Source organism: Vanderwaltozyma polyspora, genomic scaffold (genome assembly GCF_000150035.1).
Source record: "Vanderwaltozyma polyspora DSM 70294 KpolScaffold2000 genomic scaffold, whole genome shotgun sequence".
Lineage (NCBI taxonomy): Eukaryota > Fungi > Ascomycota > Saccharomycetes > Saccharomycetales > Saccharomycetaceae > Vanderwaltozyma > Vanderwaltozyma polyspora.
In genome coordinates this window covers 160,618-174,679 of record NW_001834690.1, presented here as the reverse complement: position 1 = coordinate 174,679, position 14,062 = coordinate 160,618, and the positions used below count along the sequence as shown (strand labels likewise).

General features: G+C 34.5%; 7 protein-coding genes across 7 annotated transcripts; 4 read left to right on the top strand and 3 right to left on the bottom strand.

Annotated features, from left to right (window-relative positions):
* Positions 1 to 1,277: 1,277 nt before the first annotated feature.
* On the top strand, positions 1,278 to 2,765 carry MET2 (homoserine O-acetyltransferase; the record flags this gene model as incomplete). Its single annotated transcript, XM_001646918.1, has 1 exon — positions 1,278 to 2,765. One exon carries the CDS (start codon positions 1,278 to 1,280, stop codon positions 2,763 to 2,765), a length of 1,488 nt encoding a protein of 495 aa, XP_001646968.1.
* Positions 2,766 to 2,933: 168 nt separating this feature from the next.
* Positions 2,934 to 6,587, bottom strand: ATG26 (sterol 3-beta-glucosyltransferase; the record flags this gene model as incomplete). The annotated part of the gene is made up of 1 exon (XM_001646917.1): positions 2,934 to 6,587. The coding sequence occupies one exon, from the start codon at positions 6,585 to 6,587 to the stop codon at positions 2,934 to 2,936; it is 3,654 nt and encodes a 1,217-aa protein (XP_001646967.1).
* A 326-nt stretch (positions 6,588 to 6,913) lies between these two features.
* ISC1 (inositol phosphosphingolipid phospholipase) lies at positions 6,914 to 8,308 on the bottom strand (the record flags this gene model as incomplete). Its single annotated transcript, XM_001646916.1, has 1 exon — positions 6,914 to 8,308. The coding sequence occupies one exon, from the start codon at positions 8,306 to 8,308 to the stop codon at positions 6,914 to 6,916; it is 1,395 nt and encodes a 464-aa protein (XP_001646966.1).
* Positions 8,309 to 8,771: 463 nt separating this feature from the next.
* On the top strand, positions 8,772 to 9,482 carry SPC25 (kinetochore-associated Ndc80 complex subunit SPC25; the record flags this gene model as incomplete). Its single annotated transcript, XM_001646915.1, has 1 exon — positions 8,772 to 9,482. One exon carries the CDS (start codon positions 8,772 to 8,774, stop codon positions 9,480 to 9,482), a length of 711 nt encoding a protein of 236 aa, XP_001646965.1.
* Positions 9,483 to 9,807: 325 nt separating this feature from the next.
* PER1 (Per1p) lies at positions 9,808 to 10,875 on the top strand (the record flags this gene model as incomplete). Its single annotated transcript, XM_001646914.1, has 1 exon — positions 9,808 to 10,875. One exon carries the CDS (start codon positions 9,808 to 9,810, stop codon positions 10,873 to 10,875), a length of 1,068 nt encoding a protein of 355 aa, XP_001646964.1.
* Positions 10,876 to 11,497: 622 nt separating this feature from the next.
* Kpol_2000p73 (uncharacterized protein) lies at positions 11,498 to 11,920 on the top strand (the record flags this gene model as incomplete). Its single annotated transcript, XM_001646913.1, has 1 exon — positions 11,498 to 11,920. The coding sequence occupies one exon, from the start codon at positions 11,498 to 11,500 to the stop codon at positions 11,918 to 11,920; it is 423 nt and encodes a 140-aa protein (XP_001646963.1).
* Positions 11,921 to 12,130: 210 nt separating this feature from the next.
* Positions 12,131 to 13,189, bottom strand: GOR1 (glyoxylate reductase; the record flags this gene model as incomplete). Its single annotated transcript, XM_001646912.1, has 1 exon — positions 12,131 to 13,189. One exon carries the CDS (start codon positions 13,187 to 13,189, stop codon positions 12,131 to 12,133), a length of 1,059 nt encoding a protein of 352 aa, XP_001646962.1.
* Between the last annotated feature and the right edge of the window lie 873 nt (positions 13,190 to 14,062).

Genomic DNA, 14,062 nt, shown 5'->3' with positions numbered 1-14,062 from the left:
TACAATTGTTTCAAATAGCAGTCACTATTAGTCTTTATAAGTGTGAACGATAATAACACTTATTATCTGGTGTCATAGATCTTTACTAATTCGTATTAAACTATGTTAAAACAATACAATAACCAAAATCCACGTGACATACACAAAAATCACATGAAGTTCCAGTAAATTGATGAACCTCCCCACAGCACGTGAAAATATTCCTAATCCAATCCGGGGCTCCCGTTTCCCGGACTAGTCACGTGCCTTTATCCTCTCTCTTCTCACAAATTCTCATTCTCATTCTCTTCCTGTTGCTCACCCTCTCCCCGGACTTAACCACAAAAGTATCAAGACACAAAGGCAAGCACACAAAAAACAACAACATCCAGTACCCTCCGTAGCCCTCCTCCCCCCGATGTACGTCTGTCCATGAAACAAACCATAAAAAGAAAAAAAAGCAACACAAAAACTTCGACAAAACTTAAAATTCAGAAGATAACACGTGACTTAAGAGAAACTCCAGTAAAAAAAATAAAATAAAACCAACGATCAATTTCACCCTCCCTCCCCCCCGTTCGCCTGTTCCTCACCACAGTTTCCACATACAGACCCCGTGACTCGTTCGAAATCCATCCACACCGCTCAGACACTCACATGCACAACATACACAACACCCACAATAACACCCACAGAAGCCACAATTTGACTTCTTAAATTTTCACCATTCCCAAATTTCCTCTCTGACGTCACCAAACCCAAACCACCTTCAAATCAAATCAAATCAAAGAGAGCATTCTCTAAAAGCTATCAGGCTAAAAAATAAAGAGCTCATCGCCATATTTAAAGCTAGTAATATCAGTTTAAACCAGGTTTTTTGGTATTTAATCTTACGACTAAACCCTACTAATTCATTATTTCAGCATTCGACATCAAATTGTCACAGTAAGAGACAGACACCAATAGAATCTTTGATTTTATCTACGTTATATTCATTTTTTTTTAATTCGTTCCAAGAGGTTTGGGTCGCTCTAGTAAGGATATTAGACACTGGCCGACCTTCATTTACTGTCGAATTGATAAATAAAAGTTTTTAGTTATAATTCTTTTTTGTTAATTTAGAACACCATCGACTGGACTATATCGAATTTCGTTTTGTGTATTTGCTTCAACAGCCTGATTTTTACAATACATACACACACACCCTCCTATATATATACATAGTGGTTATTACAACAGAAAAGGTTTTATAAAGGTCTTTTTCTTTTTTTTGGGGCTTTAATACGTTTTCATCAGAAATGACGTCATCGCCGGACTACAACTATACTGCAAAATCTGAAATGTTTAGAGAATTGGACATCTCTCAGATTAATGAGTCAAATCCATTGACAAAATTAGTACATAATCAGAGAATTGTAGAGGTTCCAGAATTGGAATTGGAATCAGGTATTACCATCAGAAACTTCCCAATTGCCTATAAAACTTGGGGCAGACTTAACGAAAATGGTGATAACTGTATTGTCATCTGCCATGCTTTGACTGGCTCCTCTGATGTCTCTGATTGGTGGAACCCATTGTTAGGCCAGGATAAAGCTTTTGATCCTTCAAGGTTTTTCATCATTTGTTTAAATTCAATGGGCTCTCCTTACGGGTCTTTCTCCCCTTTGACTATAAATGAAGAAACAGGAACACCATATGGTCCAGAGTTCCCATTATGCACTGTCCGTGATGATGTGCGAGCCCATAAGTTAGTATTGGATTCTTTGGGAATTAACCAAATAGCTTGTGTCATCGGAGGCTCTATGGGCGGGATGCTAGCTCTGGAATGGGCTGCTATTTATGGAACTTCATACGTCAAAAATTTAGTAGCTTTGGCAACATCTGCAAGACATTCTGCTTGGTGTATCTCCTGGTCAGAAGCTCAAAGACAAGCAATATATTCCGATCCAAAGTATTTGGATGGTTATTACCCTTTCGATGACCCCCCAGCTTCAGGCTTATCCGCCGCCAGAATGTCAGCATTGCTGACTTACCGTTCAAGAAATAGTTTCGAAAGTAAGTTCTCTAGAAGAACCCCTTCGAATGACCAACAGTTAAAAAGTGGGAGTGCCAGACCGAAAATTCAACCTTCCTCGGTAAGCGAACACTCTTTGACTATCCATAACGATGGTATTATGAACCATACCTGCAACGGATCTTGTAAAAAAAATAAAGATGCCTCATCATCTTCTCCTTCTATGTCTCCAAGAACTTCAGTCACTTCGATATCTTCATCGACTTCATTGAGCTCCACTCATGCCGAGTTAAAAGAGGTTAAACCTGCTCAGACGTACTTCTCTGCTCAAAGCTACCTGCGTTATCAAGGTGCTAAATTTATTAACAGGTTTGATGCTAATTGTTATATTGCAATTACTCGTAAATTAGATACTCACGATTTGGCCCGTGACAGAACCGAGTATGATGAGGATATAACAAGAGTATTAAGCTCTATGCAACAACCTTCTTTGATCATTGGTATAAATTCAGATGGTCTATTCACTTTTTCAGAACAAGAATTATTGGCTGATTATATTCCTAATTCATCTTTGAAGAAAATTGAATCTCCGGAAGGCCACGATGCATTCTTATTAGAGTTCAATTTGATTAATGATTACATCAAAGATTTCTTGCAAACAAACCTTCCTGAAATTGTCAACAGTGCTCCTCATCAATGGTCTGGTACCCTTGGAGAAGAGCCTGTTGTGAACTCCGTTTTTGGTGAAGCTGAAGATGTCACCAACTGGTAGTTTATGAGATATCAGATCTTTCATTTTTGCATTAAGTAGGGACAATATTTTTTTCATATATTATATTGTAAGGAAAAAATAAACTTTTCACTACACTAAATAATTTTGTACTATACAACTATAATTAATAATATTTTTAATTCTTTTTACATAGTTGAAGTCCTTTTTTCAGACCATGCTGGTGAGCGGAATCACAGTCTTAGTCGTATCATTGACATTATTCGGGTGCTGTATAAATTCGATATTTGAAGATTTATGATTTTTTTTCACAACTAAACTTCTTGCATACTCTAACTCACTATATATACAATTTATAGCCGTTGTGACACCATTTTCTTTTGCAACTCTCTTTTTCAATGAAACAGCTTTCCTTTTAATTGATTTATCAGTTAGGACTTTTTTGATGGCATTGGATAGACTACTGACATTTAGCTTTTTCAATGCAATGCCTGCTCCAATATCTTCAATCCTTGAAGCAAAGAAAAATTGGTCACCAAAAAATGGCTTAATTACAACAGGTGTCCCTGCCTTTAGTGTTGCGCCAGTAGTGCCAGAACCACCATGATGAACTGCTGCGTCAACTTTAGGAAATAACCAATCGTGAGGAATAGAATCACATAGGAAAATAGTTTCAGGATATTCTGGCTCCTCTTCATACCTTAATTCTTCTTTCCCCAGCCTTTCTGACCAACCTTTATTGAGTATACAAAATATATCTGTCTCTAAAACTGAATCAATCACTGCCCTTGTCATCTCTTTCGCATTATTGACAACAATTGAGCCAAAACCAATATAAACTAATTTTTTACCCAATTTTCGAGCCTTTGAGATAAATGTCTCCAATTCTTGACTAGGCTCAAATGATTCCGATTCATCTAAAAACCAATATCCAGTAACTTTGATCCATTCATCAAAGTCTATAGCAGGTGGGAAAATTACTGGAGATATATTGTAAAGAAAAGGAATTTTATTTTGCTGAAGTTGAGCTAAATTAGTCTTTTCTAATCCTAGAGTCTGAACTCTCCATTTATTAACTTGACTACAGATTCCTCTCCAGAAAACATTTTCAAATATAACATGTGTCAGATAATTGAAACTGCCGCCTCTCTTTTGATCAGGCACAATAAATGCATGCGGATATGCCCTTGTTCTAGTCCATGGCATCGTGAATGCTCGGAAATAGGGTATCTGAAGTGCTTCTGAAATATGTATTCCTGCCATTGCTGATGGTGATTCAATCAGGATATCCAACTTCAAATTTTTGCATGCTTCCCAAGTAGTTACTAACAAATCATGAATCCAACCCCGAAATTTACTTGAAGCTTCCATAAGCATTCCAACATTAATTGCTTCATGCTCTACCATTAATGACATTAACTTGGTAGGATCACCCGCAATTTCTTTAAAATCGATGCCGTGACACTCTACAAATGACTTAAATTCCCTATGTGTAATTATCGTGACACTATGTCCTTCTTGTATCAATCCTTTTGCCAAGGCTATATATGGCTGAACATCTCCACGAGACCCAATTGTTAAAAACCCAAAATTATAGCTCTTTGTAGGCATTATTTTTGTTTTAAAATATGGATTATCCTCAACTAAGAAAGGAATATCAATTCCTTCAGTGCTGAATTTTTCCTCAAAGAATCTTAACCTGGAATGCTCAGATTCGGATTCAATTACTCTGCTTGTCACTAATTCTGGGGTTTTGATCGCATATTTACAAATATCAAGACATCTTTGCAACACATTTTCAAAGTCAGATCTGTTGGTACATGAATTGAATCCAAATTGAAGTTCTTTTTCATTTTGAACTGTTAACAAAATTCCAAAATTGCCATAGTTAGTACCTAGTATTTCATTATAGCCCTCTATGTCTTCTAAAGGTAAGACCATTTTAACATTCACTCCAGGTATACATGATTTGAAGTAAAGCCTCCTGTTTGTAACATACAATTTTCCATACACAGGATATCCTTTAATAAGATATGCATAGTAAAGTGCATGCAGCACTTCATTATCATGAAGGTTAAACCAATCTTTGATTTTTGCCAATGTCGTGTCATTGATAGAGGTAACAAAAGGATCACTAGTCATAAAAAAGTTATCACTGTCCTTGTTATGTATTGGCGACGTATTCCAGATAGAGCATATATTTTTGAAAGATAAAATCCCTTTATTATCGTTGCCTATATTTCCTTGATAATATTTTGAATCATCATTTAGTTCCATTCTACTGTCATGCTTAGAATATGTAATAAGCTGTATTTCCGAGGTTTGTACTTTTTTGTTGCAATCTTGGATTGTCATTTTGTTTGAAGTCTTTAAATCTTCTTTGAGATAATTTTTACAATTAGAAATGTCTCTTACATGTTTCAGTGATAGTGGCTGAATATTTTCATCTATATCACTCAATATATCTGAAGAAGTCATTTCAAAACTATCGGTGTCACATATTATATCATCAATATTTACTGCACTAAGTATTTTTATTTTATCATTAAAGTGTGACTTTGAGTTCAAATGAATAGTTGGATTTGAATTTTGTAATGAAGCCTCTACTGGATTCATATTTCTTGGAATAAAATTTGAAATTATATTATAAAATGAATCCCCATCTTTATCAAAAAATAGAAAAGTATACTCTTTTAGAGCATAATTTTTATTACCATCGAAACATTTAACTTTGATTGACTGTCCTTGATTCATATAACTCTGACATTCTACGTCTATTATGCTGCTTATTGGAAATTTAATTCCTATAGTGTCCTTCGATTGGTTTTTTATAGAAAACAATTGTTTCTTCAAACATTTGACCCATGTTTTGGCAGAATGACTAGATCCTGCAATGAATTTGTAATTTTTAGAAGAGGCTTCCAGGACAAAAGTCATAGTATTTTCATCTTTTAAACTATTCTCTAATGAAATTTCTTCAACATGATTTAAATCTATACTCAAAATTGGAAAATAAATATCAGATGGATCATTATATAGAGCCAATGTGCTATGTTTTAACACACACCAATACCTAGGGTTGCCTTTTAGCCTAGAGCGCAATTTTAATTTCCCACATAATACTACTGCATCTGTCAGTTTTGGCAAGTGTGCTAGATATACCAAAGAAGAATTGGTAATAAATAAGTTACCTTGAATTAACACTTCCTGTAATAACCACCCTGTATAATGCCCAATTAAAGTTTCTTCTTCAGATATTCCAAAATATTTTCTGACAAATTCAAATAGATCTTTCTTGTAGTCTAGATCTCGAGATAAGGTATTATTTACCTCCATATCATTGCTTATCTTCTCATCTTTCTTTGGAATCTTAAATATATTAAAAATGGTATCTCTGACTGAACTTTTATTAAAACCAGCAACTTTACAAGCAGGATTCATATTAGCACTTCTGCCTGTGCCTTGTTGTACAGTATTATCTTCCAGATCAAATTCACACGCCTGTGAGATGTCATAACTAGGATTTGTGGAATTATCTAATCCTATATAGACGCTGGCTGTAGTTAGAAGTCCAACTAAACCTTTGATATGAAACTTTGACTTTGCAAAGTCACAACCATTGGAAGAATAATCATTATCTTTAATAACATTATCCTTATTTACTGTCACCTCATTTTTTGGTAATGGTTTCAAGTTTAGAAGTGGATCGGACAGTACAGGATCGTCAAAATCAGTTATTATCTCATTTCCACTAAATATCTCTCCACTGTTTACTTCACATAACTTATGATAATATAATATCCAATCCTTTAAAGCTACTTCTGTTTCCATGATATTATTGGTGTTAGTGCTATTTCGGATCATATAAAAGATACTATAAATTAAGGAAATACAAATAACACCTTCACTCTATATCCTCTAACTGCTTCAACTATGCCATTACTATCTTACTAGAACTCTTATAGATGGTTGGGACATTATTGTTTAGCCTGTGACATCTCTTTTATATTACTTTGTGTTGGTTGCTTTGTTTCCAGTCGGTGTCACTTAATTAACTAACAAATTCAACTGTAAAAAATACTAATAAGCTTTAATATTCTATAACATTCTATAACATCCAATAAACTAAAGAGAAATATCTAAACAAATATTGTAACAATGTGAAGTATATATGAGTAAATCTGAATGTTTTATGGTATATTTTTTTTTTTTTTGATAATCGATTCTGCAGCTCTTCTAGCGTCAGTTAATTCAGCTTTAACTTCAGTTAATGCTCTAATTTCTTTTCTACCAAACAAAAATGAGATCAAACCATCAATCGTACCAGTGATCGAAATAACGATGGCAAATAAGACCCAAAAGATGGAGGACCAGCCTGCTTTATTGGCAGTAAAAGTTGTAGATACAGTTGCGCCAATTAATAAAGCTATTGAAACTATTGCATGCAACCCTCTAAATAGTTTTTGCCTTTTTGCTGTCTTCATATATATATCAATAGATTCAATGGCTTCCATATATATTTCGAATTTTTCTTTTAAAGACTCAGTTACAGTTTGCATAGATTGACAATCATCAACTGGTAATAATTCAAGAGTACATGTGTATGCAAAATGATCTGAGAAGCTTCCAATATCTGGGATATTTTCGGTGAACCGAACTCCAGCGTTTACTGTCTTTAGTCTGGTAGCATCAATAAGAGCATAATCCAATCTTTTAGCATCTGTAGGCTGGCACTTTTGTCTCCATGTATTTAGAGTAGAATCACAAGTGGTACAACCGATTTTTAATTGTTCAATTGGGGAAACTCGAGTTAAGATAGACAAGTCCTGTTTGCCCTTTAACTGTTCCCAAGAATCGGTCAAACCAGTTTCTACAGTCAATAGCTTGTGTTGAAGAGAACCTGGCTTTGAATTTAAATCACCAACAACAACTACTGCGTAACCAGCTTTTTTATATAAATTTGCCATTTTACTAAAATCCCAAGCTTGGCATGCTCTGTAACAATGATAATTAGCATCACCGGATGGGGCATAGGGAGCGTGCATATGACTGTTTAAGATGGCCAAAGGTGAAGTGTCTGGCGTTAAAGGTTTCAACAGAGTAACAGAGATCGATTTCCCCACATACCAATCACCTCTAAAGAATGCACTAGGTCTACCATTTATGGGAAATCTATACAAAAATGTAGACTCAATAGGTATCTTCGAAAGAATTGCCAAACCAGGACCTGTTAATATACCAGAATAGAAAATTCTTGTATATGGAAAAATATGAGAACATTTTGAAAGTATATATTCCCAATCTTCTTTACACCAAACTTCTTGCAAAGCCACAACGTCATAGTTATCAATCATAGTCTGAGGACCACCAGCTGCTTGATCTTCTGGCAATAAAATCTCACTACCTTCCAATGGAACTGCAACATTTTCACCAGCTAGAGTTTTTGCAATTGCCTCTAATCTTTTTTTCCTATGTTTAGATACCCATTTCAAACCCCAAGTATTAAAAGTCAAAAATTTAATCCTGGGATTACCTGAATCACCTGCAGTAGCTGGCAATGTCTTGCTTGATTTGATAGATATCATATTACCTAATTCACTGAATTCATCCACTTTTAAAAGAAGTCGACTTTAACCTTTATACGATCCAGTACTCAATTTAATGAAATCTATTTTTACCAAATTTTGGTTAAATATCGTAAAATCTTCGAACAAAAACAAAACGATAGACAAACAAATCAGTAAAGGACAAAGAACCGATACTAATATCCCTTGTTTGACCTACTCACCGCCAAATCTTGTCCATTATTTAAACTTACCTCATCTCCTTTAAAACTTGATTGAAATTTTAAATACTGCATTGATGGTGATAATGGTGAAATTCCGAGATTTAATAGATGAGATGAAAAAAAACATAGAAACAAACAACAAACGATCAAGTAAACTACTTAGAAAAAGGTGCTTATGATTGGAGTATTACTGCAATCTTGTTTGATCTAGGTGTTAGATAATAGACCGAAGTTCTCGTATATTAGTGGAACGGTTTGCAATGAGTCGTGGGTTAGAAGATTTCGAGAGGTTGAAGGGGGAGATGATTGAATTTACAGAGAAAGTTGATAAACATTTGGAAGATCGGAAAAGAACTGTTAAAGACGTGGTCGATTCTCATAAACGTGAGATTGAACAGTTGGTAGAGCAGAATGAAAAGCTTGTGATTCATTTGGAGTCGTTATTGAAAGAGCAGAGTTCATTGAAACACGAGATTTCTACATACGAGTCGAGTACCGATGAAGTTAAGACAAAAATGAAGATGGCACAAGTAAGGAAAGAACAGATAGAGAAAGAATTGAAGACGTTGATGAATGAGTCTAAAGAGCTGGACAGGATGTTGGAACAAAAACAACAAGAAATTGCCAAACGCAAAGAATTCTTGTCACAACAAATACAAAAGGACAACCCAGAGGTCAAAATATATGAAAAATTATTAGGAATGAATATAGATGCAACAAAACCATCTACACTCCGTTTCAGTTTCAATAATGTGCTGGAGACAGGATCAAATGGACTCAATATACTTCAAATTATACTGGACATCTCCGGAGATCAATATAAAGTCGTTGAATCATCGCCACAATTGACTCCAAATGCAACAGAAACTCTGGAAACCCAATTAAATAACACTAACGATATCCCAAGATTCCTAACGAACGCCAGATCACTACTACTAGAGGCATCGTCATCAACTTCTCATCAAGAGTAGTTGGACTATCAAATCTCCCATCTGTTTCGTGTAAAGTAACATCCAGTTCCGAGTTCGAATACTCAGATTTTAAATATACAAAGGAAATGACCAGATACCAACCACTATTTGATGATGAAGACAAAGAAGATAGTTAATTTTAGTTCATGAAGTTGTTGAATGTTGAGGAAGCAACTGTGCCAAGGGTGGTGGAGATTGTGCAGAGATTTGGGTTTTTGAATCGTTGAGTTCTGGGTCTCTCTCTATCTCTCTTTTTTTATTTCATTTTAAGTTTTGAAAATTTGGTTTTGGGAAATTAGTTTTATTTTATATCTTTTTGGGTACGATGATTTGGAAACGATTATTTTTATTGATAACGATTTTGGTTTATGTTCAATGTTCTCCAGGTGATAATTTAGATTCTTTTATTGATTGTACCGATACCTGTGAGATCAAGAGGAAGTGTCCTAATTCTGAGGCAGCTCGATGGGCAGATGTTGAAAAATCTCGATTTAAGAATCATAATTTTGATGAAACTCCATTTTTGTTGTCGACTTTCTTCTTCTGGGATTGTATATCGGATTGTGATTACCAATGCCAGCAGATTGTCACAAAGTTGAGGATTAAGAAGAAGCAGAAAATATTCCAATTTCATGGGAAATGGCCGTTCAAAAGATTGTTTACTTTCCAAGAAATGTTTTCAACGATTTTTAGTATGGGCAATTTTTTCCCACATTATCATGGTTATAGAAAGCTGAATGAAGCTATTACTTATAATAGGTTCACAGGGAAGGACACTAGAGGTTTATTACATTTGCGTAACTACTCGTATGTAGCAATTGCAGGCATGTTTGCATGGAGTGCGAGTACAATTTTCCATTGGAGAGATTTATTGATTACTGAAAAAATGGATTATTTCTTCGCCGGTATGACAGTTTTGATGGGGTTCCATGCTATTTTCTCCCGTTTCTTCAGACTAGACAGATATCCTACCATCGCAAAGGGGTTTTTCTGGACTGTTGCTGGTATTTTCACCCTACATATCTTGAGATTATATTTGGATTGGTCTTATACCTATAATATGAGATTCAACGTTTGCTTTGGATTGCTACAATATATCCTCCTAATCGCCGTGTCATATCAGAATTACAAAATCTTAACAAAGGACAAGAAATCCCCAACTGCTTATTTGCCATCTAGAGATCTAAAATTCAAATTATGTGCAACGCCAATTATTATGGTCACTTCAACTGCAATGGCAATGTCGCTAGAGTTATTCGATCATTTCAGCTGGAACTGGCAAATCGACTCCCACGCAATGTGGCACTTTTGCACAATTTGGCCATCTTGGATCTTATATGATTTTTTCTTAAACGATTACAATTACTTTATTACAAAGGAAAATGTAGATTAGCATTAATATTATAGTTTTACTTTAATCATTAGTACAAGTTAAGAATAGATTCAGAAATACATACAAATATAGATACAGATACACACAATTATATAGAAGTATATATAAATAAATATACACCATGAATTCTTAAGAAAAGTTTCATTTTCAAGATATGATCAGTAAGATTATCCAACAGAAATCCAATCTTTAACCAAAATTGGGCCATGAAAAAGGAAATAAACCATATAATCACATCAATTACAGTCAATAACTACCTCATACCAGGAATCAGCATTCATTGATACCTCATTCCTCTCGATCAATCATTAAATTGTGACATTGTTAGTTTTTTATGACGTTCATAAATATAGCAATCTTTTTTTCACAATTGGATATCGCTGTACAATGTAAAAAAAAAACATTATAAAAATGTTAACAGTTATAGTACACTTAAAATCAAGATCAAGTTGATTATCTTAAGGGATTAGGTATCAGTTTAACATCGAATATTGGTGTCAGAGGTCTGTATTAAGGGTACGTTACATTCGATTCTACTTGGACATTCATTTCCGAATAGCAAAAGAGATCAGATCAGTTGGATTTAGATAAATTGGTTTAACGATAAAATAAAAATACAACGATGGTCCCACCCCCAGTTGACCCTGTTCTTTTACGTGAACATAGTTTTCAAGATACTGGTAATTTGGTTACTGTGTTGAATCCAGATACCTTTTACCATACAGGATTTAAGTCCACTAGAAATTATGGTCTTGGTTATATGAATTACAATTTAGGTTTGAAAGACGATGTTTATGAAAAATCCTGGTTACATATATTTCGATCGCATATTTATGATAAATTCACACTGTATTTGATATTATTACTTTTGAGTGTCATCATATGGTTTATAATATTTTTAACAGATGTGGAATCAATTTCTGATTTGTTCCAATTGAGACACTCCAAAGGTTCTTTTAGGAGATATAGAAAGATGAAGGGCAAAGTTGATGAGGATGTGATCGAAGATGACAATGATATTGAATACCACCATGTTAAAGTATGATCACATATTTGCATCCTTGTCGAAGTATACACTGGAGAACAAATGTTTCGATGTATATTTTTGATTAAAAACAAAAGTCTGTATAATAAAGTTATTTACAAAATGTATAAAAAACGAATAATTAGAACTCCAACAACAACAACATTAATAATAATACTATGAACTTATTCCATTTTTTCAGAGACGTAATAATTCTATCAATGATAAAATTTATAAGATTGGTTTGCAATCGCTAACCCAAGTTTCGCTTTGCATTTCTGGTACAAGACTAATCACCTTACCGGTTTTCAATGCACTTTTAGAATTATCTACTACGTGGATCTCCATATTTCTTAAAGTTTCAACACAGTACGTACCCATGTGTGGTGTTGCAACAACCTGGGGCATATCCAATAATTCTTGTGGAACTTCAGGTTCATGTTCGAATACATCTAAACCTACAGATCTGATCTTACCAGTCTTTAAATGTTTAATCATTGCTTGCTCATCGATGACTGCACCACGAGCAGTGTTAACCAACACCACACCATCTTTCATCTTGTTGATTGCTTCTTCATTGACTAAATGTCTTGTATTTGCATTCAATGGGACATTAATAGAAATGACATCTGATTGAGCCAACAGTTCATTGAACGAAACATATTCACATCCATTCTCTAGTTCTGGAAAAAGTCTAGTTCTGTTATGGTAGATAAACTTTTTGAAACCAAAAGGTTGTAATCTTTTAACGATAGCACGACCTATACCACCTAAACCTAAGACACCCACGGTTTTACCTTCAGGATCATGACCAAAAGGAGCACCAGCACCAGCGCCAGATGAGGGCCATTTACCAGCTAATAAGTTACGATGACCATATTCAAAGTTTCTCAAAGCACCCAAAAGTAAGAAAACATGAACATCAGCTGTAGCTGCATTGACTACGTTTGGACAATGAGAAACTTGAATTTTTCTTTCTGTGAAGTATTGGGTATCAATTTGATCATAACCTGCACCAGTATGACATACAGCTATAACTGAATCTGGCAAAGCTGCAGCAATTTCTTTATCAAATCTACCAGTCTGCAAATAACTATGATAAGTTCTTGTAATTACACTAACTTTTGCAAATTTACCATTTGGATTTTTCAATTCTTTAATGAAATCTTCACGAGTGGTATCTGGATTTAAAGTCAGAACTTCCACAGTATCACTGAATTGATCCCAGACATCTTGTGCAAAATTAATATTCCCTAATCTTAATAAAACAGGTTTACCTTGACCGACCATTTCCCCCTTTTTAATAGCCCTCTTAATTCACTGAATTACTGTCCTTTCAAAAACACAATTGCAATTCTAAGAGTGATGGAATCCAATTCTTCTCTTTATATATAAGGAGTACAATTCTTAATGGATAGAAATTATACATCAAGCTGACTAATAAAATGCATATAGTTCAACAGAATCCAATTCTGATTAATCGGAATCCTAACCCATCAAGGAAAAAAAAAATAATAATTTATTCATGCAAGCATCATCATTCGGAATATTACTGCGACCATTACAGTCTTTGAAACAATTACATCGATTATAAACAGATATCAATTATTTATCGAACAAGAAGAACCTCTAATTCCTAAAGCAATCACTTGAACATATGAACCTCATCGATTTATTGTAGTTCTTTATAGCATTGTTACATCAGGGCCATTACATATATAAATATATATATATATTTTTTCAAAATTACGTCATTTTTAAAGATAATTTCGAGATTTCGAAAACCCAGTTACCCTGCTTTGATATAGGCGTCTGTATGCATTCAACTGCCGCTACCAAACAGCTCGAATCGGCCCACAATGCAATACAATACAATACAATAAACTGGTTAAAGATAATATAAACAAGATCCGTTGCTAACCTACTAGACGGGTTGAAAATAGAGGATGTCTACTGGTCAATTGCACCGATCAAAGTTGTCTTATCTCTTGACCTCGATTAAAGAATGGCAGCAAAGAGGGAAGCAGTCGAAAGTGTAGATTACATACCTACCAAATCACATCATCTAATGACACCTATGGTGATCAGATATTTGTGATCCTGATTTTCGTTGTAAATCGTGTTCTTGTTTCTTGCTTCCCTTTTGTTCCCCATCCACAAGCT